This window comes from Bactrocera oleae, chromosome 2 (assembly GCF_042242935.1).
Source record: "Bactrocera oleae isolate idBacOlea1 chromosome 2, idBacOlea1, whole genome shotgun sequence".
NCBI classification, from domain to species: domain Eukaryota; kingdom Metazoa; phylum Arthropoda; class Insecta; order Diptera; family Tephritidae; genus Bactrocera; species Bactrocera oleae.
In genome coordinates, this window is record NC_091536.1 from 20,905,629 (window position 1) to 20,931,417 (window position 25,789).

The 25,789-nt window shown below is 30.8% G+C and overlaps 3 protein-coding genes across 5 annotated transcripts; 1 reads left to right on the forward strand and 2 right to left on the reverse strand.

Moving 5' to 3' along the window:
* Positions 1–237: 237 nt before the first annotated feature.
* Positions 238–4,446, forward strand: CAHbeta (carbonic anhydrase beta). The gene is made up of 4 exons (XM_014233438.3): positions 238–1,049; positions 3,408–3,492; positions 3,615–3,802; positions 3,872–4,446. Exons 1-4 carry the CDS (start codon positions 957–959, stop codon positions 4,271–4,273), a joined length of 768 nt encoding a protein of 255 aa, XP_014088913.1. The 5' UTR covers positions 238–956; the 3' UTR covers positions 4,274–4,446.
* Positions 4,447–4,620: 174 nt separating this feature from the next.
* Positions 4,621–6,512, reverse strand: RagA-B (Ras-related GTP binding A/B). The gene is made up of 4 exons (XM_036377688.2): positions 6,261–6,512; positions 5,952–6,169; positions 5,730–5,896; positions 4,621–5,662 (listed from the first exon to the last, which is right to left on the reverse strand). The coding sequence occupies exons 1-4, from the start codon at positions 6,370–6,372 to the stop codon at positions 5,230–5,232; spliced, it is 930 nt and encodes a 309-aa protein (XP_036233581.1). The 5' UTR covers positions 6,373–6,512; the 3' UTR covers positions 4,621–5,229.
* A 735-nt stretch (positions 6,513–7,247) lies between these two features.
* Pkc98E (Protein kinase C) lies at positions 7,248–25,505 on the reverse strand. Of its 3 annotated transcripts, none has more exons than XM_070111258.1 (14): positions 25,340–25,505; positions 23,267–24,217; positions 22,312–22,505; positions 22,198–22,255; positions 22,026–22,150; positions 21,799–21,872; positions 21,087–21,118; positions 17,097–17,167; positions 16,732–17,019; positions 16,249–16,662; positions 15,430–15,657; positions 15,082–15,334; positions 14,875–15,014; positions 7,248–14,802 (listed from the first exon to the last, which is right to left on the reverse strand). In XM_070111258.1, exons 2-14 carry the CDS (start codon positions 23,418–23,420, stop codon positions 14,641–14,643), a joined length of 2,193 nt encoding a protein of 730 aa, XP_069967359.1. In that variant the 5' UTR covers positions 23,421–24,217; positions 25,340–25,505; the 3' UTR covers positions 7,248–14,640. The 3 variants fall into 3 exon arrangements, with proteins under 3 accessions (XP_069967359.1, XP_014088918.1, XP_036233454.1); XM_014233443.3 differs by having other exon boundaries at positions 22,026–22,138; positions 25,340–25,504; XM_036377561.2 differs by lacking the exons at positions 21,087–21,118; positions 22,198–22,255; positions 22,312–22,505; positions 23,267–24,217; positions 25,340–25,505 and having other exon boundaries at positions 22,026–22,138.
* Between the last annotated feature and the right edge of the window lie 284 nt (positions 25,506–25,789).

Genomic DNA, 25,789 nt, shown 5'->3' on the forward strand with positions numbered 1-25,789 from the left:
ATATTTCGAATACAATGTTTTTTGACGGATTTGCGAATTTCACATTATACCCATAATTGTTGTGCTATGCATGGCATAAAAAGCTTTCTTAAACATCTGACCAGAGCTAAGTTAGAGCAGAGAACTTAGAACAAGTTTTTTAAGTTCTCTGGTTAGAGTATGTTAAAGAGTGCTCTCACGGTCTTACGGTATTGATGTGTAGCTTTTGCACTCGTAGATAAACACATACATGCGTATAAGAGTGTTTAGTTTAGAATCGGTAACGAGTATTTAAACTCAGTGGTTGTGTCTGTAGGAGAACAAGTTTGCCGCTAAATGCGCAACGAATAAACTTTCAGCGAACAGCTGCTCAAGACTAATGTGGACTGGCCCCGGAATGTAATAGCGAACAAAACATGCTATCACTCTCACAGTAGCTAGACAGCAATGAAATGAAAGAATTAAGCTTTCAACGCAAAACTTGTTCTCCAGACGTTACTAAACGAAAAATGGAAGTAAATAAAAAGCTAGAAAGACGTCTAGCGAGTGAAAATTTTTAACATTTAGAACGAACAGCCAAGTGCAGAAATTGGAAAACACAACAAAACCAAATAAATATGTACATGCACAAGTTGGATGAATGAGCGTCTCGCGAGGCCCGAGAATTGTGACCACACGTCCAACAGTTCAGTCAGCTTTATGAAAGTGTCGTAAAAGGTTCGAGTGCATTAATTTTTGATAAAGAATTCAAACTTTTTTGCTACACCTATATTACAAGGCGTATTAGCACCGAAATAAACGTAGCGATAAAATAACTAACAAGCACACGCCGAAAACAGCAACTATTTCTACATATATACCCACATTGTATGTACATATGCATGCGTGCATTTATGTTTTTATCCATTACCTGTGTTGAAAGACATTTGTGTTGAAGCTAGTGAAAAGGTGAAAAGGGCGAATCAAATAGTCTGAATATGGAGCGTATATTGCGTGGTGTTATGCGTTATCGGAACACGACACGCGAACAGATGGTAAAGGAATTCCAAAAAGTTCGTGATCATCCTGAGGTATGTACAAACATACGTACCTAGCATAGATGAGTTCATTGGTATAGACATACGAGTGCTCAGACATATATACATGTGTATACACCGCACGTGAAGTGTAATATTTACATACATACAAATTAATTATATTAATGTGTGCAATAATTTATGTGTAGCTATAAATTTATTAATAAATAAAACTATTTCACATGTGAAGTCAACATGACACCTACAAAACCAAACATGTTACATATGCTTGTATGTATGTACCTAAAACGAGATGCTAGCATATTTTTTTATTATAATCTTTTTGCAAATTTTCCGTTCTGATTTGAATGGTTAATAAAATTAGAGTATCATAAAAATGAACAATAATTTGTCGAACCTAACACTATCAAATAAGAAATTATTATTATTATTTTTTTTGATGTCTTATGAGACTGTTTGTATGTATGTACATGTGTTTATATATAATATGTAAGTACGTTTTGGAAAGTTTTGACCGTTTTATGTTATCAATGCTTAGCATATTGCTTATGTTTATACGTATGTATATATATGCATATATACATATGTACTTATGTATACAAGTCTTATCATTAAGTTGAAAAGAAGAGATACTTTATTTCACTTCATTTATTTTAAGAGTTAAGTAGGTATATACAATAGATAGGTAGAATGGCTGTATTTTGATACACCTAGATCCTTAGGAGGCCCATTGTGATTTAAAATAAGTAAATAAGTAATCGGTTTAATTATGTTGTAAGAAAAATTAAAATTTCCTAGGAAATTATTTTCAATCTTTTAATTATTTTGTAGTTATTTAATTAGACGTGAGTTTTGACCAACTTGAGGCTGATTGAGGTTTCAATATTATATGCATGCCTCAAAGAAGTAATTAAACGGCAAATTGCTCGAAACATATCCATAGTTTTAAGTTAATTTATAGTAAGTACTTATACTCTTCTGATGACCTTCCTCAGACGCATGGGTTGGTTCAGAGAGGAGACAATAGAGAGAGGGGATCTGAGTCCCGCTGGTTTCACACCTCCTAAAGGGCTAGGTGCGTAGTCAGATAGCTACTCTACATACCTACCTACCTACCTAATTATACTGTTTCGAAAAGTCTAAAACTGTGTGACCAGTTCTCAATTATTCCTAATTAGAAACACATATGAAGACCAAAATTGCACCTTTTCGCGAAATAACTACTCCTATTTAAACAAATATATTGGTTGTATGTGTACTTATGTATATTCACATACATTTATGCATTTACTCGTGGTTTTATTTGACAATATTTACATACATTAATTTTGGTTTAAAATGTATCATCTCCAGTAAGTTTTTGGGAACAACAATATTTGACAACAAATAGAAATAAATTTTCTGAATGCGTTCATCTTCAACACGCAGCCCGATAGACTAAAAAGTAATAAAAAAATTCAAGAAATGAAAAAACACTGATACAAGTATAAGGAAATTTAGCGCGAAAACATTTATAAGCACTTATTTTTGATATCTTCGCTAAGCATAAACATATACGTACATAGCTGTTTAAGACATTTACCGACTGGCAATGTTCCTATATTAAGCTATATAACACCATATCCGCATTAAATTTATTATCTGACTAGATACCATAGCATAAATACATGCGTAAATTAATACTAAATAATAATATGATAAAAACGTTAGACGTTGTATTAAAATATTTATGGCTTTAAATATTTTCTGCTCACCTAATTAATTAAAGGTCGGATATATATACATATATTTCCATATGTACATATGTAGGGAGTACCTGAGCCTTTAAACATTTTCAATTTTTATACAAAGTTCTCAAAATAATGTGTTGAGTAATCTTCCTAAGACTACGAATTTATGTTAAAATCTTTTTGATATTGCGAGGTTTAAAACTTTCAAGCTCAAATCAGCACTAAATAATTACATATTCGGGAAAAATGTTGACTTTCAAATAATGACGGTTAAAGTTAGTTATTTTATGTTTTTTCCTTTGAGTAATGTAAGTAATAATTTAAAAATGACATCGTAAGATGCAATTATACACTGTTCACTTGCCAGCCTAAGTAATAAATTTGTCGCATTATAGCATTGGAAGAGTGTACAAACGAAGAAATCGTATTCAGTAAGACTTCATTTAAATTTTAACACACATAATTTTTAAGTGCATTTTTAATAATTTTAAAATAATTAAATATGTATGTACATATAGATTATTAACGAAGTAATTTCTATAAATGTACCATATGCCTGCACATTAATATAGTTGCAGATATATTTAATTGTGTAAGCATGTAATATAACTACATTTTACTTTAAATTATTTTATTTTCATATCGCGTGGTTCAAACATAGCCCAAGGCCGTTTTCTTCACTTGCATGGACAGTCGTATGATACCAACCCGCTACACAGATACGCATGTCGGCGATATGTTTGTAGGTGTGTACAACTACATACATACATTACACTCCTTCGATAATTGCTCTTTATACATACATATAAATGTATTTTGCAATGTCATTAATTTACTTTTGTATCATTTTATTATATTTGCATTACAGTGCGTAACGCTGGAAATGTGGTGCCGCATGCCCAACACTTTCAGGATGAATACTTTAGCTGCGAACCGGCAGCACTAGAATTGGGCTGTGTCATCAACGATATACGTCACATTATTGTGTGCGGTCATAGCGATTGTAAGGCAATGAATCTATTATATAAACTACAGGATGAAGAATACTCATCACAAGTAAGTTGTTATTGGCATGAAGTTGTTGTTAATGTGTGACTGTCTATTTACCTCAACCAATTTGTGCAGTTAAATAGACGTCTGTCGCCGCTACGTTCCTGGATGTGGACACACGCTAACAGCAGTCTTGAACATTTCAAAACCTGGAGAAAAGAAGGCATGAAAGGTCCTTTGATATTCTCTTCTGAAACACCTTTACGTCGGTTTGTTGCTTACATTGATTCGGAAAATAAATTTGCGATAGAAGATAAATTGTCGCAGATCAATACGTTACAGCAATTATCGAATGTGGCTTCGTATGGCTTCTTAAAACAACGGCTTGAATCGCATGATCTCCATATTCACGCATTATGGTTTGATATTTACACTGGCGACATTTATTATTTCAGTCGTGGTGCTAAACGTTTCGTTCCGGTCGATGAGAGTACAGTTGGACGGCTGACAGACGAAGTGCGTCGGTATTACTCATGACGACCGTAATATTAAGATAATACCAATATGCATGTAGGCGGGTACGAAAATACATATATTTATCAACAAATGAATGTTGACTGTGATAGGAATCTGAATAAGTTGCATTTAAATGCAGCACCAAATAATACTAGCCAAATTTTTGAATTTACAAGTTTTTTTAATTTTCTATACCGTATCATATATAATAAATGCGGGTATGTATGTATATGTAAGTATGTAAGTGTTAGTGCATTATGAAATTAATTGCGTTTAATTGAGAATTGATCAGAAATTACCTCTAGAATACATATATATATTCTTCAAATATATATTCTTAAGTAATAAATAATAATAATAATAAGTCGTATAGTTGTAAAAATGATTTATTATTCGCTTATAATAATGTAAAGATAGCATATTGTAATAGCTTTGCACACCATTATTGTAACTATAAAAATATGTGGCATATATGTATGTATGTATAAAGACATTTCTGTACTGTAAACTTTAAATTTATATAATAAAGCGTTCAAATTTTTATTAAATTTCAATAAGCAACAATTAATAACTATAAAAAATTATGTATTGAAAATCGAGAGAACGAAATGAGCCGAGCTTTCCTAAAATTTTGATGGTTTTTAAAAAGAACTATTTAATCACCGTCATGAGTCTTGGAGCTTAAATTCTGTTTTCAATGTAAGAAAATATTGTATGTAGTTCTATATATGTATGTATGTATAAACATTTTACCTTATGCATAATTTATTTTCAAAGCAAATCATTTTAATATTCTTCAACAACTTTCGCATATTTATTTTATGTACAACTCTATCCAATTCTATACACTAAATTTAAGCTCCAATACGAATCAGGCTTCCTTATAAATGTTTACAAATCTAAATTTCAAACAATGTTTCTTGTTAGCCCCAATTTCAAATCCTCTCCTTAACAGTGCAGTGCACCTACATCCTATATCAGTGATACTGATGATGATTCATGGCGTTGCTATTTGGGTTCTCTAATTCTTCAAAAGATTTGCGCGCATTACGTATGTTAACCAAAGTCGCTTCGGAAGGTATTGTTGGATCAGACATGACAACCATCACATATGTATTGCTGGTAAAGGTATCTATGAAAGCAGCAAAGGCGCTGTTACGTACCTCCATCGATTGAAATTTGGCGCCCAATTTTGAACAACTTAATTTAAATTGTTTTATTATATTGGAGACTTTTTCAAAACGATGCGAGTCACGGTTCTTTTTGCTCTGACAATGTGATATAACCAGGAAAGTGGCCTTCTCGAAAAGTAACACTTCATCGGCCTCAATAACATTGGCGAAGTGGGTTAGAGAGTTCTCCAGTACGGCCACATTGGGTATAAGCATGGTGACGATACTGGACCAAGCTCTATGTATAAATATAGTATACATATTAAAGTTATTTGAGTTTGATCTGAATTACCGTTTATTTTTACCTGTATAATGTTTCATCCCATATACTGGTACGGAAGCAGGTAACATTTCCCGGTTTGGATAGCTTAATAAGATCCTCTTCGCGCTCTTTGAACAATGATTCTCGTTGTTCTTCAGCGACTAAATCCATTTTATGTATCAAACAAAATATTTTTGCTTCCGGTGAATTCTTCAAAAAAACAATATTTTTCCAATGAGATTATTTGGAAATCCAATTTGCCTACCTGTAACAATGCTTCCAAACATGATTGATAGTAGTGCACATCTAGTTCCAAGTTACGACTCTCTACATCAAATACATATATGAGGACTTCAACATTTCGGAAAATGTTATCCCTCTGTGATGCAAAGTATTGCTGCATGAAGCCCTCCTGGCCGCCACAATCCCATAAATTGAGTACCAGGTTGCCCAGAAAGCGCACATGAGAGTGCTCAACGTCAACTTTAAGTAGAAGATTGTAACATATGTTTTTAGTTGTAAACTAATGGTCAATTATTGTAATTTTTGCTGGCATCTGTTCATTATTACTTACTGGTCGCACCCAAACGCGTCGTATCTCGAGCTATGTAGTTTGCAAATATAATGGAACGCATGCTGGTTTTGCCTGAGCCGCTTTTGCCCATGAGCAGCACTTTTTTCTTCATTTTGATTTATTTTTCGGCTTTTATGAACGAATATTCCTTTGATGAAGATGAAAACAATTTATTTTGTAAATGCTGCTTACTCAATTGTCAAAATTGACCAATTACACTGATAATGGTCTGATGAACGTATAGTACTTGTTTTGACAGCTGTACGCCTAAACAGCTGATTGGAATTTGTTTCAGGCGATACAACTTTGGAACGTAAAATATTCCTAGTAAGTGAAGGATGCCGGAAACTACAACACACATTGAAACAATTTTCGTCAAACCATGTTGCAAATCATTAACCATAAAAGAAAATGAGCGATCTCATATATAGAAGGGTTTCGGTTAGTTTTGTCCATTCGGTCTTCTGAAACCAATATAACTTTTAAAGAAATCTCCGATGGCGCTCTCGGGTTATTAATGTATGATTTAACCGATAGTTAACTTGCAGGGTCAATTTTCATACAGTTTGGGAGCATGGAACATTTTGACGTATCAAGCTAACCGTTAATAATTTTATTATTTTTATTATTTAAAAGCAATGTTTAATACAGAATTCCATATGAATATGAAAAAAGCGCCTATAATTAGGCAACGTCTTTGTTTTTTTTTCTAGATGTTTATACTAGAGCAAAAAAAAAAAAAACTGTGCAGCACTGTTTCGGTTTAAATAACGATTATCGTATTTGTAAAATTTTGATATTTTTATAATTTCGTTAACAAAAAGTCTTTACATTTGTATGGCGTACAAAACCTGCTGGAAGAAAAGAAGTGAAATTTTCAATGGCCTTTTAAAGCGGTAAATGGCCAATAATAGCGATAATTAACTTCTTCCCCTTAGTTAAGAACGCCCCTTTTCCTCACAAGAATACACAAAGTACATATGTATGTATTTTTATTGTTATATGTTTTATTTGTAGTCATTTTCATAATATTCATGTTATAATTCAGCTTTTGTTAATTATTATGTTTGTCTTACGTGTCTCTCTGCATATGGTTTTTTTGCATTTAAGTTTTTTTACATACGTACCAACTGTTGACTTTCGACTATTTTAATTTAACATTAACTTTATAATTATATTTATATTTTGCTTGTCATACTGCACATACAATAATTTTACTATATGTTTTATAAATGTGTAAGTATGCCTTCAATAAGTATTCCTATAATCAAGCTTTTTGGGGCAATGCAAATTAGCTAAGTTATACAAAAATTCATTGTGTTAAAATACAGGTTTGTATGTATGTATGTGGTGTCGAGGTTACTGAATATTATATACATTAATAATAAATTGTTTCACACAGCAAAAGCGGAAGAATGTTGGATGACTGGGCGAATTTCTTAAAAAGTAAACATATTGTGGTTTAGTTGAGCACCAATTTGGAGCTCAACGAAAAAAAAATATTTTTATTATAATAAACACATTTAAAATTAGAAAATTAAAATTATATTAAGTTTTTTGCGAAATGTTACGATATTTGTGAAAATAATTAAGTGTTTTACGTTGCATTGCCCCATTTAGATAGAATACTGTTTACTTTGCTTTAAATAAATGTTTTTTTTTCATGTTTTTGTATTATTTACGTAAATTTTATTTGCCTAGTTTTTGTATTATGTTTCAGTTTGTTATTTTTGTTTTTGCTCGTATTGAATACGCGTTTAATGTATCGGTGTAGTTGGTTGCTTTAAATACATGTTTGTCTGTATCTGTGTATGTGTAAATTTATTATTACGTTTTTTTATTATATATTTTCTCAGTTGGCTAAGTTACGTTGCTACGTTATATGTTCTTTATTTATACTTTTTTCTACATTGCCCTTATTGTTTTTAAGTTTAATTTGTTGCATTGTATTTACTCATAGTAGTGGATAGTTCGAGTTTTCTATATATTTCTTAATTGTTTCTTTGTTTCAGTTAGCAAAGGTACATGAAAATTTTATAATGCTGCTTTGGTGATAGAAAAGTAAATGACTTTTACAATTATTTGCACATGATTGTGCTTATAGTTATAGTAAATATGTATGTAATATGTTAGAACTGGTTCATACGAGGAGAATCTTGTTGCCGAGACTCGTAGTTTGAAGACGTGGGGCGATGAGGAGAGACAAATAGCACCGAGTTGCAAGGGCTCGGACAACACGCTCTGTATGCTTGTTCGTAAGTTCACTGCTATGCAATTTGACATTCTTTTTCATTTTGAAATTCAGGCCAAGATTGCAATTGTGCTCGGTTTCAAATGAATATTTACAATATGTTTAGAACTTTGAATTTATCATATATTCTCTGTACGTAATATGCAAATACATATGTATACAAATATTCATAATATGATAAACATATTTTTGAAAATGGTATATAATGATAAAAATATGCTAATGAAATATATTTTTGTGTACCGCTTAAATGAAGCGTACAAGAATTTGAGTGTTTTATATGAAAGGGGGTGCAGAATATTGTATGCCTCAAGTTTTCCGGATTCGAGCTGCTCGTCTGAATGCAATGCGTAATACAAAACAGAATTTGCCGATGACGAGCAACAAAAGTTTTCACGTCTGAACTCAGACTTAGTTAGTTATTAATATGTATGCATATAAATAACAGAATTTATGTAAACAGCAAGATTTGTTTAGTTATTTTTGTTATTATTTGAGAGTTTTATATTTTTTTCACATATACTTAAATTCTGATTTGCCAGTAACTTTCTGTGCCCGCTTGTTTCTTTGGTTGAAAAACTGTAACTAAATTTGCTAAACTTGCTTGATTTTCTCAATTTTTTTTTATAGTTTCATTGCAGAGCAGTACAAATATAAATGTCATATAAATTCTTTGTATGTGTGAATGATTTGTTTCTGCTAAAAATTTTGTTTGTAATTTTTCAAAAATGCGCATTACTGTGTTAAAAAAAAAAGAAATAAAAAAATTAAATACGTAATTATATTGAAAATGAAATATTACTGCAAATACAATGTTTCATGCCCAAATATAGCACGAGCATATACAATACATATATCTTTTGGGCACTTCTAATTTATTTTTCTGACATAACCGATAAGGTACGCGCTTATGCAACTTATACGCAACATTGTAATATTTTCGAGAAGTAATACTAACTGTCTTTACAATTTTCACCGTTATTTAAGGTAACCACCGAGTATCGATAGACGCAGTTAAATATGTTCCTATCGCTAATGTAAGGTACCTTTGTATAAATTTATTTCTGTAGGCATTTAATAATATTGACGCGATATGTTATCGTATAGAAACAGGGCGGAGTTTGTAAAACTGTTCGCTAAAATTGTGTGTGAATTCTGATGCCCAAACAAATATGCTATTTCGAAGTACATCAATTTACTGAATTTCTTATTTTTTCACTGAATATGCTTAATAAAGTGTTTCGCAAAATCTGAGTTACAATGTTGAATTCATCTGAAACAAGATAGTAGTGAAATATGTAGAGTATTTCGAAATTTTATAAATTCTGAAAATGTGGAATCGTATTACTTACAGGCAATCAGTAAAAAATATTCGTGCGATATTTTTGTGTTTTTGCAATGCTTTGTGTTTGAGCACGTGGCATACATTTCGGCGCGCAAATTTTCTTAAGTTTCAGTTTTTTCACGTTTTTTTTTTTAGATAATTGTCAAACAACATAGAAAGCGGCAATGACATTAGTTTGCGATTTTCTCATTTAGCTTTCAATGTTATTAATTTATATTGTTTCGATCAACACATTTTTTCTACCTAATAATCTAATTATTTAACATTTTTCAATTGAATTTCATTTGTAGTATTACATTTTTATTGAATTTTTATAAATTTTCACTGTCCCAACCCACATTTATTTACTTGTATATATGTATTAAATTTACCAAATTTACCAGTACTGTTTATTGTTTATTGTTTTGTTTTTTTGGTTTGCTATTCAGCGTGGCTATATGTTCAATCTACGCAATTATTTGTTAGCTTAATTTTTTTCTTATTATATTTGGGTGATTCTTTTAGCATATACATAAATGACTGACTTGCGTGTGTATGTTAAATTTTAGCACACAAATGTTGCTAATTTTATTTATATTCTTTCATATCATTTGGAGCATTTTTATTATTTATTTCCGTTTTTCAAAATGAATTACTAAATTTACTATGCTCATCCATTTTATTCTTTGCAATAAACAAGCGCTTAGAAAGCTTTCAATCGTTTGTGATAACTCTATATAAGCATAATCCGTAAAACTCAGAATTACAAGTAAAAAAAAAACAATTAAATAGAAATATTCAAATTTTTGAAATAGTTATTGTGTGCTATTGTGTAGTGTTACTAAATTTGGTGGAAAGAAATATAAATGAAATGTACAATTTTAAAAGGTGTACCATAACATATTCCCTGAACCATTGCAAATTCATTGCGGGGTGCTAAAAATGCCTTAAATGCTATAACATACCTAAACCGGTGCAAATATATACATACATATGTATATATAATTTATATATATGTATATATATATATATATATATATGTAAATTAAAAATATATATAGAAATAACATAAAATGTATATACCATATGCAATACATTTGCGCCACCAGCTTTTGTGCGAAGTAATGTTTTTGTTCTGTTTTCAGTACTTATTTTTTATTTGTATTTTATTTGATTTATTCATGTTAAATTCATGTAAAATTATATAATTAAAGTGTACGCAAGTAGTTGTTGATTTTATTTTGAGTCTTTGGTTTTAAATTCAATGTTAAATTTTACATCATTTATTTTGTTGTATTTTTGATGTTTTTTTTAACTTGTATAAGAATTTGAATATACGGGTTTCCATACGCCGCACACGCTTTTTAGCTGTTTTTATGCCGCTTTGTGTTTAATTAAATTTGTATATAATGCTATGAATTAGACCATTTTACTGACATGCTTAGCATTAATTGTTTTCCTTTAAAACCTAAAATTCATAACCGCTAAACTACGGTTTCATTTAAACAGGGTTTCGATTAGATAACATACTTGTACATTATAATTTTTGGTTTGTTGGTTTCAATTCAACTGCCCATTAGTGTTTCTTTGCATAACATTTAATTGTTGTTTGTTTTTTTTTTGCGGTTTTGGTTTTTAATCTATATATGCGTGTATATGCATATAAGTAGGTGCTTATGCAACATACACAATTGTTCTAAACTGTTGTTTTCTGTCTTAGCTAAAATATTTGCGCATGTATATACATACATATACATGCATAAGTGTGTGTGTTTTTTGCATACATTATTTTTATGTTCAATAATTAGCTTTTAACATAGAACACTTTCATTATGTTATATTATGATATTTATTTTGTTTGCACCGTTTTGTTGAGAATTTTGTGTAATATATAATGCTTCGTATATAAAATTAAATATATTTTTCGCATTATTTGTTTTAATTTTTAACTTTTTACCTTTTAATATTATTTTTACTAATTTTTTTTCATGCAAACTTATTGTGTTATTTGCAGTTGACAAACTTTATATAAACTATTTATAACATTGTTATTATTGGCATTACAATTTGCTATACTTGATACCACTTCGTTTCGCTGTCCCCAATTAAAGGACAATTTACAAATGTAATTATTACAATACATACCAAAATTTAAAATAATTTTGATTACATTTAACAACAAAAGCTTCTACAAAACCTGTAAGCGGGAAAATTGAAAGTTTCTGATTAGTTTCTTGTCGTACTTAGAATATACAAAATAAATTAGCAAAAAAACTGTTAACGTGTATTTTATAAATACACCAAAGGATAACAATTGATAATATCATTTTAATACTTTCTTTTTAATTCAACTGATTTATATTTGTGCGTATTTACATTAAAATACATATAATTGTAAAAATACATAGCGCTGCCAACTACTTTGCAGTAAAGCAATTACTTTTAATTAAAAAGTAAAAATGAAAAAGTGCTGCGGATGAAATAAGGTTTTTAAATAATGACCAGGTATCAACCGCCTTTGAAATTTTTCTAAAAAATATTTATTCACACAATTTTTACCAAAACTGCATTTATCAAATATATTTTAATTTACAAGTCGAAAAAATTTAGTTCTTGCAGACTTCAAAACTGATTGATAGCGAGTAATTCACCATGGTACGAAGTAAAAGCATAAAAAATATATAAATTCGACTGTTTGTAACACTCTCAATTTATTTATGTGTAAATTTTTAGAGCAGCAAATATTTCGCTGCTTTTCACAATTTTCATTTCGAGATATTCATTCAATAATCATTTTTAAGTGTAGTCGAAAAGTTGCTTTAGCACAATGTTAAGATAAGAAGGAGCAGTAAATGTTTATTTAAAAAAAAATGTGTTAGTTTTGTTTTTATTTTAAATTACAAATTAATTAAAATATATATATATATGTATAGTTGTAGTTGTTGTAATAAATTGGGAATACTAATAAAAACAGTTGTATTTGTTCGTATGGTTTTTAAAATAATGCAAGTACTTATAATATAATTAAAAACAAATAATAATAAAATACTAAATTAAATTCAACTTTGCACATTAATAACTAAAATTATAAAAAAAATTGTTCAACAATATGTAGGTATTTCAAATGCATTTACGTAATAATTATTATCTACTCATTTATACATGGATTTGTGTGTTTATATGTGTGTGCGTGCGTTTTTAAACACAATTTGACTAGATTGACGAATGATTTTTAACATTCGTTGTTTTAGAGAATTGAAAACAACATCAATTAACAATAATAAGTAAAACAAAAATTTTCATTAATTAAATTTTTTATAATTTCGTTGAATGTCCATCAACACATAAACATAACATAAGCAATATAATAATGCAAGGCAAGCAACTAATGCTCATTACTTGTTACGAATATTCAAAACGTCAGCATACATGTATACTTATATGTATGTATGTATGTGTCGAACTCTTGGCTAATTACAATTTTTTATATTTTACTGTAAAAATATATGCTTGGCGATTTTAATTTTATTTCAACCACCGTTGATCATTTCATTTAAATTAAATTTAAAGCGTTTCATAAATAAATTTTAATGGAATTAAAACGCTTTCGTTAATGTAAAAAATGGTTGTAGTATTCCGAGTTTTCAAATATTGTCTACGAATACTAAAGAAATTAGGCTACTTCATTCGCTTGCAATGTAATTAATGTAATAAAACGCTGATAACAATTATAATAATTTGTGCAAAATGTTGCACGAGTATAACGAGTTACACAAAATAAGGCCGATTAATTTTAGTGAAAGAACAATATTTGACATTAGTAACTTGATTGGAAAATATGGCGACGCTGATTTCTTTTTCGCTTCCTTCAATTCAACCACTAATTAAATAATACACAAGTTTTCTCTGGCTCTACACATTAATAGTAATGCTAGTATGAACCCCTTAGCCAAATCGCATGAAAAATCGAAAAATTATGCAAAAGTTTTGGTAGAAACTCAAATGCTTTCAGTTGGCTAAATGAAAAGGGCTTCTACTTGTTGCTAATGCTTAGCCTGGGACTTTATGCTTAAAAAGGTAGTATTTTTAGCCGCAATCCTTAGATGGCCAGTAACTTTAAAATAATACAATGTTAGTAGCATGTTTTATATTATATAATGTCTAAAACAAGTTAGCAAATTGTTATTAATTTCTTTTTTGCTTGTTATCAGGTATTTCCTGCTTATTATTTTTTATATTTTCTACCACTGCACGTTATTTTATTGTTTTTGTTATTTTCAACCAAGTGTTCTACGGTTATTGGTCATTAGATTTATTTATTTGCTAACGAATACCACGAGTAAAGTTTGTTGTGTTAACAATATAAGCATATTTTGTTCTTCTTTTTTACTTCACTTTTCGCGAATTTAAATTTTAAAATCGTAGCTGCACATTGATTAACAGCGTAAAACAATATAGCACACAGGTATCCACACATATATACTTTGCTCTTGCAAACAATGTCATCGCAATACGAAACTTTCGATACTTAAATAAATGTCAACGCATGAAAATTAATAATAAATAAATAAAGAAAAAATAAATAAATTTCTTCCAACTGGCGACCCTGTGTGACTGTGTGTGTCATTCTGTATACATGTGTGCATGTTCGTTTGTATACGTACACATAAAAAGAGAACAAACACAATAGTAATAGTAGTAGTTTTTGCCGCTTTCTTGGATTTGCAAGTTTTGCACTGTTTCTTAGCTTTTTCCCATAGAAGTTTAAACTCTTCAGGCGCATGCGCGCACATTAAAAAACCAACTTAAAATACTTTACGTTCAGGTCCAAATTTCGGATTGACAAATGAAAATCCAGCAAATTCATCCTGATTAATGCAGCGAATAACATCGTTGGGTACGGGTGTGAGTACTGGTTCCTCTTTCGTGAACTCTGTGTCGAAATTGGTGGCATCCCGAGGATTTTTCTAATATATGAAATATAAACAAGAAATTCGAATTATAAAAAGTGTTAGGAACTTCTTTTAATTGCTGTATACCATTTTTGGTCTAAAAGGTGGTTTAATATTGCGCTTTTCCAGTTCATCCCAATCTAATTTACCGAAGAAGGGATGTCTGCGTATCTCGTTCTCATCACCAGAGCACCCGAGACGGGTTTCGGGGTTTTTCGTTAGGAATCCTTAGTAAACGAGAAATTATTATTAAAAAAAAATCAATATCCAGCTATCCTACTAAAAAAAAACTACCTTTTAAAATGGATACGGCTTCTCTAGATAACCAAACCGGGTACAATACATCGTCATGCATAATTGAATCAAATAATTCATCCTCGTTGTCGGCCTCGAACGGCGGTTGACCGGCCATCATTTCGTACATGAGCACCCCGAGCGCCCACCAATCGACGGATGCCCCATACTCTTGCTCTTTTAGTATCTCAGGCGCGATATAGTCGGGAGTGCCACAAAATGTGGTTGTTAAAACACCATTTATAATACCCTCCTAGATGTGGAAGGTTATGTAAAATTAGTTTTTTGATACATTTATTATATAATTGAAATGAATATTGAACGTTAGTAAAATCGGTTCCGTATTACCTTGCACATGCCGAAATCGGCCAATTTGCAGTGCCCCTCCTGATCTAAGAGAATATTATCTAGTTTTAAATCACGATAAATAACACCATGAGAGTGTAAAAATTGGAGAGCCAACGTAACTTCGGCGGCATAGAAAGCAGCACGTGCGGCCTCGAAGCGTCGTGCCTTCTGTATTTGAAACATCAAATCACCACCATTCACATACTCCATAACGAAGAATAGACGATCCTGAAAACAATAAAATATCGATTGTATATAAATATATAAATGCAATACACATGTCATTACAATTAAACTTCTAAAAGACAGCGGTAGAAAAATGCTTCTGAATTTATATTGTAGTAAAAATATATAGAAAATCCTTGATGTTAGTGTAAAAATGTGATCTTGAAATATATTTATATGGAATATACATATATATCTATATTTAGAATACACTAACGCTAAAGTATAATAGAAAATTTCTCATCATTTATTTGTGATAAGATTACTTCTAATACAGTCCAAAGCGATGGAGTCAGCAGAATTCTGCCGCTACAACAACAACAACAACAACATGGAGTCTACATAATATATTGATTAAATTTGCTATTTTTGCTTTCTTACATTAAAATATACATGTGTTTAGAAACGCTTTCTTTATATGAAAACGATTTTTGTTTTGAGTATATATTCAACGTTTACTTCTGACTGTGGAGGCAAACAGAAAAATCATGCCATCGAATCTAATCCCATCATTCATTGTGAATATTAGTTTAGTATTTAGTTAGCAAATACTTCTTAAAAAAAACACTCTTGATTCGATTTCCACATACGCACCTTAGTCTGAAAACAGGAGTGTAATGCTGTCAAAAATGGGTGATTGGCGGCCAAAGCTAGTATACGTTTTTCCGTCATTGTGCAATCAACATCGTCGTCTTGTATAATGGCATCTTTTTTCAACACCTTAATCGCATAAATCTCTTCCGTATCCTTCTTTTCGGCCAGCATTACTTTGCCGAACGAGCCTTTTCCTAATACCTTAATGAAATTAAAGTCCGACAATGAAGTCTTTCCTGGACGAGAATCAAAATATTGCCCTGTAATGGCACTGAATCCGGTCATGGCAGTCGAAGTGCTTGTAACCGAACGTTCCGACATCATCGAACTGCGTGTGGAAGTGCTGCTTTCCGTACCCTGATCGCTACGGTCGCTCAAGCTATAGTTATCATCACCACCCGGTTGATTTAAATACTGCAAAAAAAAAGAAATATTATTCATTAATATCATTTATGCAGTTTGGGTTATAATGCATCGACCCACCTTCGAACGGCGTGGCTGCCCTTGCTTATCCGGCGAAATACCCAACGAACTGAGTATTTCGGCCATTTCTTTTGTATTTATGCCACAAGTATTGGCCACATTCTTTTGGCAGCGCTTATGTACATTCATATTACATTGTGTACACTGTAGACCCTGCTTAATCAGACCATACAAGAGTGAGCCGCAGTGATCGCAAAAAGTAAAACGTTTATAATTATGCATTAAAAAGCGGTGCGGCACATTCACATTGAAACGTTGACCAGCTGGTGCCATTTCCAAGGTGTTTTGCTGCAGGAGACATCAAGAAAATAAGATATTGATAAGATTAGTGTGTATTCGAAATTTGTATGGGTTTTTGATATTACCTCTTCGCGCATGCCTGGACATTTAGTGACCACGGAGCTATGGCATCTCTTATGTACAACACAGGTGCACACTAGAATGGTGAATCAATAAGAATATATATAGTAATAACAGTAATAATAATGATAAAAGTATGGATTAAATTGAAGAAGATGTGAAGACAAAACGATATTGTACATTTATGAGGAGTTGGTAAGAGTGTTAACGGGCAAATTTTGTTACATATATTATGTACATACATCGATATACTATATATATTTGTAATTAATCAGTTAAATATAGGCTGTTAATTTCTATTTTCGTGAGTCATTTTCCAAAGCTTCTTCAGGTAAATATAAATTTGGAACGCCCACACTTGTAGTGTATTATGAAATATAAGTATTATTGTCGGCAGTATTTTTAAATGTTCAAAAATTTAATTAACAATATTATTAAAATATAGTTATTTTTTGAGCTTAGTTTTATTAAGGTGGTATTCTGGTTTAAAAATAAAAAAAAAATCGTTTTTTTTTTGTTTTGCATTTTTTGTAGTATATCCCTTTAAGAATATGTCCCTAAAAAGTTTTTTTGAAATTTCAATTTTTTTTGGAGTTACCGCTCATTTTGTGATGCGCCGACAAAATTGACTGGTAGCTCGGAGCGAGCTTTAAATTCGTTTTTCTCTGAACTACTTTTTTAGAAACGGTGTGCATGATATCTCAAGCTCTACTCAATCGATTTACTTGAAATTTTATACAGAGCTTCTTTATACATTATACTATCGCACTACGAGAGGATTTTTGAAATTCTTTTTTTTATATTTGTAAAAAAAATTCCGAACGGCAAAAAAAAGGAAATAACGAAACATATTTTTCAAACAGCCGCCATTTTGTGGAATTTTTTTGTTCCAAAATCCTCTCGTAGTGCTATAACTACATCTTTCCTCTTTAAGGAACACTCAGCAATTTCCATTTCAAGTTAATGGGAGTCCTGATATCCTGCACACCAGGACACGCCATTTTTTCATCAGTAACCACTTTGCCAGTCTAGAATTTTTTGAAATTTTTTTTTTTAATATTATAAATAATTTGTACTCTTTAAATGTCAATAAAAAATTTATAGTAAAAATATTTTTTTTTATTTAGTCTGAAAAAGAGCCTAAAGTTCGTGCTTCTAAACCAGAATACCCCTTAATATTTTGTTTTCCAATTTACAGCTCACTATAAGCCAAGTTGGACACTATGTATGCTCCTGTAGCAGAAAAAAATATTTTATTGTAATAGTAAATTTTTTTTTGTGTGCTAAGCAGTTTTTCGATTTTTGACTTGAAAACATATTTGCAATCGTTATATATGGTATACAAACAGTTATACCCATAAAACATAACAACAATTAAATAAAATATAAATGAACATACATATGCATATGTTGCTTTGTTAGTAAAAAAAAACAAGCATTTCAAATTCAATAAAAAGTATAAAATACCATACATAAACACTGTACTTTACAAAACAATATATAAAAAGTTCGCTTGTATAATTTCTATACATATTGTATTTAAGCGTAAAAAAAAGTATTTTAAAAACACCACATGGTACTACTGTTGACAGTGCTAAAAATGTTTGATACAAAGAAAGAGTGATTTATTAAAATTAATGAATTTAATGCTTTTCAACTCAATTGCAACAGATACAAAATGTATGCGGCTTTCGAAAACTTTTCTTCAATGTTGTCCAATACCGACTTTGAAAAACAAACTACCGTATTAACTGCATAACGGTTGATGTAGCTTTAATATCGGCTTTAAAATGAAGAAAATATAGCGCAAAAGCAGATTTGCCGTAATATATATCAGGGGTGTTCACGCCATAACTCATTTGGCTGACAACTACGTTGTTGATAAGGTATAGTTTGGTTGTCGTCGAGGTCATCTAACGGGAGGCTCAGGACACGGACCATAGGGAAATGCCGAGTGGGGTTCGTTGGACATATATTTGGTATGTCGGGGTCTATTCTGGATAAGTAGGAGTTTAACCTGCTACAATATCCAGAACGAAGTTGCGCGAGGGTGCGAGGGGTGAGAATATATATTCACTGCTGGCTGACAATGCCTCGCATAGCTATGGCAAACATTTATTTGTTGTTACTTCAGTAGAAATATAGTTTTGAGACGATGTATTTTTTGTCAGTCTGAGAACTATATTGTTGTAATTTTTATTGATGCTGTTGCCGTGTGCCTCCGGTTTTAAATTTTTTGATCACCCATGATATATATTGATTATTTCAATATTCTGAACGTTAGAAGTTATGTAAGTGTTGCATACCTGTAAGCGCATGATTATTTTTTAAACTAATGTATAGATTTTCCCATAACAACACAATAATTTAATTGTATAAAATTTGCAATAATAAATTTAACTGTACATGATATGATTTGAGGAGTTTTCATTAATGAGCTACCAATAAACAAGCACAAATCTTTCTATAGGATATTATGTCATGTATACAGTGGAGCTCACAAATTAGAACCACTTTGTTTTTAAGGCGATTCTAATTTCTAAAAAAAACGAATTGCTGAAGTTTTTTCATTAATAAACATATTTTTCCTGTTAAAAGTAAAAAAAAAATTGATATGTACTTAGAGAAATATATAAAGATAATTTTTTAAAGCTAAGACATAAATTCATAAAATAGGCTCAACCACCAACTTCACAACGAATCTTTACTTACATATAGTCAGCAATATTTGTTTGTATTTTAGGTTTTTTTATGTGATTAGTAAAAAATAATTCACTACGATTGCACCATTTTCGTCAATCAACTTTCAATAACCACTTTATTACCTCAATAACAACAAACCAACATAATCGATTCAGAAATTCAAATTTTCGATTAAAATTTCAGAACGTTATCGTATTGCAAACGCTCAATTTTTTGAAATTTATTTGTGGAAATTTTAATTACTAAGGTTCTAATTTGTGAGCATCGACTGTACTAGGTATATATTAAAAATAAATGTGATTATAAGAACAAGACAGGACAAATAGGCACTTTTATTATGATAGTACAATAAATTAATTTTATAAAACAAAGCAATATGCATTTACATAACAATAGAAAAATACATAAGAAACATCAATGAAAGTGCAACTAAAATACATGTACAATAAATAAATGCATATACTCGTATATACATATGTATAAATACAGAGGGTGATGAAGCCATTGAGATTTATTATAATGGTGGTTTATCGTTTCATTGCTTAGTTGATTGGTACGTTTGGTTAATGATTAAATTTATTGAATGCAAAACTACACCGACTATAGCAACAACAACAATATGTCTAAATAACAGTGCAGGTCATACAGCAGATAGATCAAAAAAAAAAAAATAGGTATCAACAGGGACATAGTTCGAGTTGCAAAAATGCAAAAGCAATAAGAGGTGAAATTTACAATTTATGTGTGTATGTATGGAAATACAAATAAGAGAACAACAGATTTTTATATAGCTAGCTTGAGCAGCGAACAATGAAAATCAACACCATCAACATTCAATTTAATTAGAGTGGCCTAAAATATTATGCATGTAAAGAAAGCTATTTAGTATTTATATAGGTATGTGGGCATGAGATGTTTGTGTAATAGCTGGTTGTTATGCTTTTATGTAACATATACGTACATACGTACATACTTAGTTTAGTTGACATTAACCAAATATGCAAAGATAACTTTTATTTATATATATTTTTTTTATTCAATTACTTGTTTATAAGTGAATTGAATTTATATATTTATTGCTTGTACATATGTATGTACGTATGTGCGAGCATATTTGTGTGCGGCGATGAGAGGTGTAAGCTGTATGTGAAAATTGTTTCGAGACTCAACGAATGATTCTTTTCGGTTTATATCTTTGTTTAAAGTTTGGAAAACGAGTACAAATGCAATTACGAGTACGAGTACGAATACCGGGTATGTAGTTGTTGTTGTTGCTGCATGTGAACACATACCTTGACATTGATAGCCTTGTTTACCAATTCCCCTGCAAAGGCAAAAAATTTCCGTAGCTTGTATATATGTGAATATAGATTAATATTAAGAGTTGATGTACAAAATTAAAAAAAAAAAAACTGATCAAATAGATAAAATGAGTAAACGCAAAACCCTCAGTATCAAATCGGAAAGAAAGTAAAAAAAATATCCCAATTAAGATGGTTACATTTCCCATAATTAAAAATAAATATACAAATTATCACCCTGCAACCGGATGAGGAAATGAAAAAGCAGAGAATGAACTATTATATGTCACTAAAAGCGAAAATCATTATAAGCACTTATTTCATTCTTATTTGAAATTTTTTTGTCTGCTCCAAACTACGCCCAAATGCATGTATATATGTTCTCACCAAACAAATAAAACATAAAACATTTAATATAAGATTACCAACTAAAATATAAATATAATTAAAAGTATTACCTAATTTTACCCAAAATACATTCTAATATACTGAATAGTTGTAAAGAGAGGATAATTAAAAAATACTAAAGGTAAAGTGAACAAATTAAAATAGCAATGATACTTCAAGAACCAAAATGTGAAAAGTAATATCAATACAGTTATTCACTGGTATGAATATACAAATAAAAAGGTATGAGAGCTGTAGCAGGATGATTGTGTGATATTTTCATTTTTTTTTTATCAAGCTAAGCGTATGCACTTACCAAATAAATTCTCGGCAATGTGAACAAAAGGTCGGCTGTCGAAGAAAAGTTGCCATAAACTTGTGTCCATTTACCTAATAAAAAAAATATATATTATATATAAATAATTTAATTTATTCTAGCTGGCAATTAAATTTTCAATTTAGCATTTAGTGAATCTTTCTTTACAACAACTACAAAAAATATTATTAATAATATAATATTTAGTAAGCTGGTAAGCTTCTAACCTGATGAACACGTCGCCTCATGGCACCGCGTCGACGATTAAAGCCAGCGCGTTCTTTGAACTCCTTGTTTTGGGTCACCGCCTGAACCACTTCAGCCACATCTTTATTCGAATCTATTATTAAATCTATTAAACTAGTATTAATTAATTGAATAAATTGTCAAAATACATACCAACTCGGTTCTTCAATTCAATTATAATATGTAGTTTACCCTGCGGCTCTAAGTTCACCTGTAATGTAAATACAATTATATAATAGAAAATAGTTGTACCATAATATTTCTTACCCATAGATCAAGCACACCTGTTTCATTTTGCATAATATCTTCGAAAGGTATTTGGCAATTGGCAACAAAGTCATCAGGTGGAAGTGCTGCATCGTGGAATACCGTCAAGTTAATGTTCTTTGCATTAGACACATCGTGTATGAATTGCTCATTCCATACCGGATCAAATGTTTTCGGTCGCGTTGTCGAGCGATCTAAATAAAATGCAAAATTTTAAACTGTTGCAGTACTTTGAAAAATATTGCAAGTAAATTAAATAAAAATGAAATAATCACAACGAAAGAAAATAATTTTATTTGGAACACAACAAGTCCAGATAAACAAATAATTAAGATTACCACTTAAATAAAAAATATACAATTAAAAATTATACGAGGTTTGTGCAAAAAGTATCATTTGTATTTTGTATTTCTTAAGGAAGTGTTTATTTATTCGTTAATATATATTTTGTTTCCTTTAAAGTAAAAACCCCTACATGTAATGCACTTATGCCAGGGTTTTTTCCAATCCTCAAAGCGCTTAAAAAGTCATTTTTTCAGTTTTTATCTCCTCAATCGTAGCGTAGCGTCGGCCTTTCATGGGCCCCTTCAGTTTTGGGAACAAAAAAAAGTTACAGGGGGCCAGGTCTGAGGAATAATGTGGCTGCGTCACCATTAATGTGTTGCTTTTGGCCAAATACTAGGTTTGTTCAAAAAGTACCGCGATTTTTGAATTTTCTCGGGCTATATCGCATCGTCACCGACATCTACTTACCTAATAGCGTAAGTGCATTGTATCTAGGGGTGAAGGGGACAAAATAGATATTCATGAAAGACTTTCTTAAGAAATACAAAATTCGCGATAGTTTTTGAACAAACCTGATACAATATATATATATATATACATATATACAAATGCATAAAATCACAGCATTAATATTAATCTAAATAAAAATATTTGCACAATTTGCACTTACCAAAATGATTATCATCAACATCAATGGAAATATAAGGATCGATCGTCTGCTCATCTGCTAATTTTCCAAATGCTAAATTGTGTCGCTTTTGAAAGTCGGTTGGTCGCAAACCGACCGCTTCACACACTTTTAGTTGTAATTTTCCAGTAAACATCGCGTGTGTAATGTTTACTCAAATGCTTCAGTAAGGATAAAAGGACTGCAGAAGGCTTAGGAGTGACAGAGGGGACGGTGTCGGCGTCGAAACGGAAATTGGATTATATTCACTTTAATTGGATGACGCGTTTACTGTCCTCCAAAATAATTTGGTTGCAAATTTTTTAAATGTAACGCATATTTCGCCAAAAGCGCAGCAGCGGTCCTGAGACGGAAATCCGATGTGTGCTCGCACAGCTTTCTATAAAAACACACACACGCACACTCACAATAATATTTAGCTGTTAATGTGTTAAGTAGTGGGCGCGTGCGCCTTTGAACACGCGATCAACAATTTATTTCGGACTGCAGAATTTGTTAGCTGATAGTATTTCTCTGAAATAAATTGGACCTTTACCCATACAATTTACTTTTGTTTTAAGATGTACTTTGTTTATTCACTTTAAATAGGAATTTTTTTCACTTCCAAAAGCATAAAATTTTCAAAAATTACTTTTCTTTTTTCTTTTGTGTGCGTGTGTGTGTAATTCAACTAATTACACATTTATGTTTATGCCTCTGCAGCTGGTGATGCTGTTGTTGTTGCTTGCGTTCGTTTGTGCGAATGTTGCGCACTTCACCCATTTAATGTCAATTCAAGTTCGCCTTTCACAACACTTCTATTATATTATGCGTAGCTATTATTTTTTGTCATGTATGTACATATGTCCGACAACGTTTCTGCTATTTTTATGTTATGTAGTTATGAATTAATTAAATCATGGTGGTTTGATACACAATTACTGTTGATGTTTGCTAAAAAAAAAATAACAATGTACATTTTTATTTTATTTCGTGAGCTGTGGCTTTTGATTTAACATATTCCTCTCTTTGTGCATAAATCAGAAGTTAAGTCTGTGTTTTTTTGCTTATGTTTTCAATGTTTTAAATAAAATTCCATTCTTGTGTCCGGGGCCAATTCGCTAAAGATGCAGATTTTAATGGCTACTGTTGATAGATATGTACATGTGTTCTTTCGTTTTTCTGTAGCCAGATTTGCTATACTTAGTATTTTTCAGTTTCTACATTTTATCATATGCTTTGGTGCCTGTCTTGTTTGTTGGCCTTATTTTTGCTCATGATAACTTGATTGACGGAGAATTAGATATTCATGTAGCAAGTTCTCTGTCTGGTTTATTAGCTGCCTTCTAAAAGTTTTGACGTTCTTCTTCTTTGCTGCTTCTATTGTTGGTATATTAGAAAGCCATAGGTAGCATAGTGAAAAATGAACGGAAGGAATTTTACTTCCAATTCCCCTTCCTATTTACGCGCGTAGTGATTTACTTACACATTCCCTTACTCAATATTTACTATCATATTGATAGCTTTCAGATTTGGAAAAAAAACATCGTTTTAATAGTCGTTTAAATAACTTGACATTTTAACTGTATTTTAATTTTAAAATTTTCACTTCCCTAGTATATACACATAATCAACGTTACATCTATCTCCCACTAATAATGGTTTTTTAATATATTCCTAGACTCACATTAAATATTATTGTTAGTTTATACGTTTTATTAACCACATTGGCTCAACAATTTTTATGTGAGTTATTTTCAAACTTAAATAAATTTCAAATGTTGGAACCATGAAAATATATTACTATCTCATTTTACTCTTATTTTCTCAACATCTCTTATTTAGCTCACTTCTGCTGTCTTTTCATACAAATACAAATTCCAGCGCAAATTTTATAATTCGCACTGGAAGACTTTTCCAACGGAGAACTTTTTCTTCTTATTATTTGCACAAAGAGAGGGGTATACACGATATGAGGAAAATGGGTACAGAAAGAAGCAGAAAGTGGCAAATATCTTGATAAAATTTCTCTAGAATTTTTGACTATTTGAACACAATTCGTTAAATTTTTATTACTTCATTGGTATTTCACTAAAAGAGGAACTTGTGCTTATTTTTGTATTTATTAGTTTCTATCACACTCTATAATCTTAATTTTGAATATGAAATACACAAATTTTCTTCACATCTATGGATTTCGGATTTTCAGCGAATATGCAGCAAAGCACAATGAATGGAAAAGATATTTCCACTGAATTTGAGCTTATAACAAGTATGCATGTGGAGCTTTCTGTGCATCAAACATCTGTTTAACTGTAATAATAGAATGATGCCACTTTGACTATCAAAAAATGTATGTCATTAAATCAACAACTCAGCTGTATCATTAAAGTTTCATTTATTTACCAAATCGCAATATATGAATATAGATTTATATAAGGATATATTCCGTTTCGTTTCGAATCTTTCTGATTCGAAATGAAATTTAAAAATTTGTCCATTTTCATAGAATTGAAATATTTATTT

Bases quoted from the DNA above. Each gene is read 5' to 3' on its own strand.
- CAHbeta (XM_014233438.3), top strand. From the start codon at position 957: ATGGAGCGTATATTGCGTGGTGTTATGCGTTATCGGAACACGACACGC. The intron at 1,050-3,407 runs GTATGTACAAAC...GTTCAAACATAG, and splicing joins AAGTTCGTGATCATCCTGAG to CCCAAGGCCGTTTTCTTCAC. The intron at 3,803-3,871 runs GTAAGTTGTTAT...CAATTTGTGCAG, and splicing joins ATGAAGAATACTCATCACAA to TTAAATAGACGTCTGTCGCC.
- RagA-B (XM_036377688.2), bottom strand. From the start codon at position 6,372: ATGAAGAAAAAAGTGCTGCTCATGGGCAAAAGCGGCTCAGGCAAAACC. The intron at 5,897-5,951 runs GTAGGCAAATTG...GTTTTTTTGAAG, and splicing joins GTTTGGAAGCATTGTTACAG to AATTCACCGGAAGCAAAAAT. The intron at 5,663-5,729 runs GTAAAAATAAAC...ATTTATACATAG, and splicing joins TGGGATGAAACATTATACAG to AGCTTGGTCCAGTATCGTCA.
- Pkc98E (XM_070111258.1), bottom strand. From the start codon at position 23,420: ATGTTTACTGGAAAATTACAACTAAAAGTGTGTGAAGCGGTCGGTTTG. The intron at 22,506-23,266 runs GTAAGTGCAAAT...CATTTTATTTAG, and splicing joins TGTTGATGATAATCATTTTG to ATCGCTCGACAACGCGACCG. The intron at 22,256-22,311 runs GTAAGAAATATT...TTTACATTACAG, and splicing joins CAGGTGTGCTTGATCTATGG to GTGAACTTAGAGCCGCAGGG.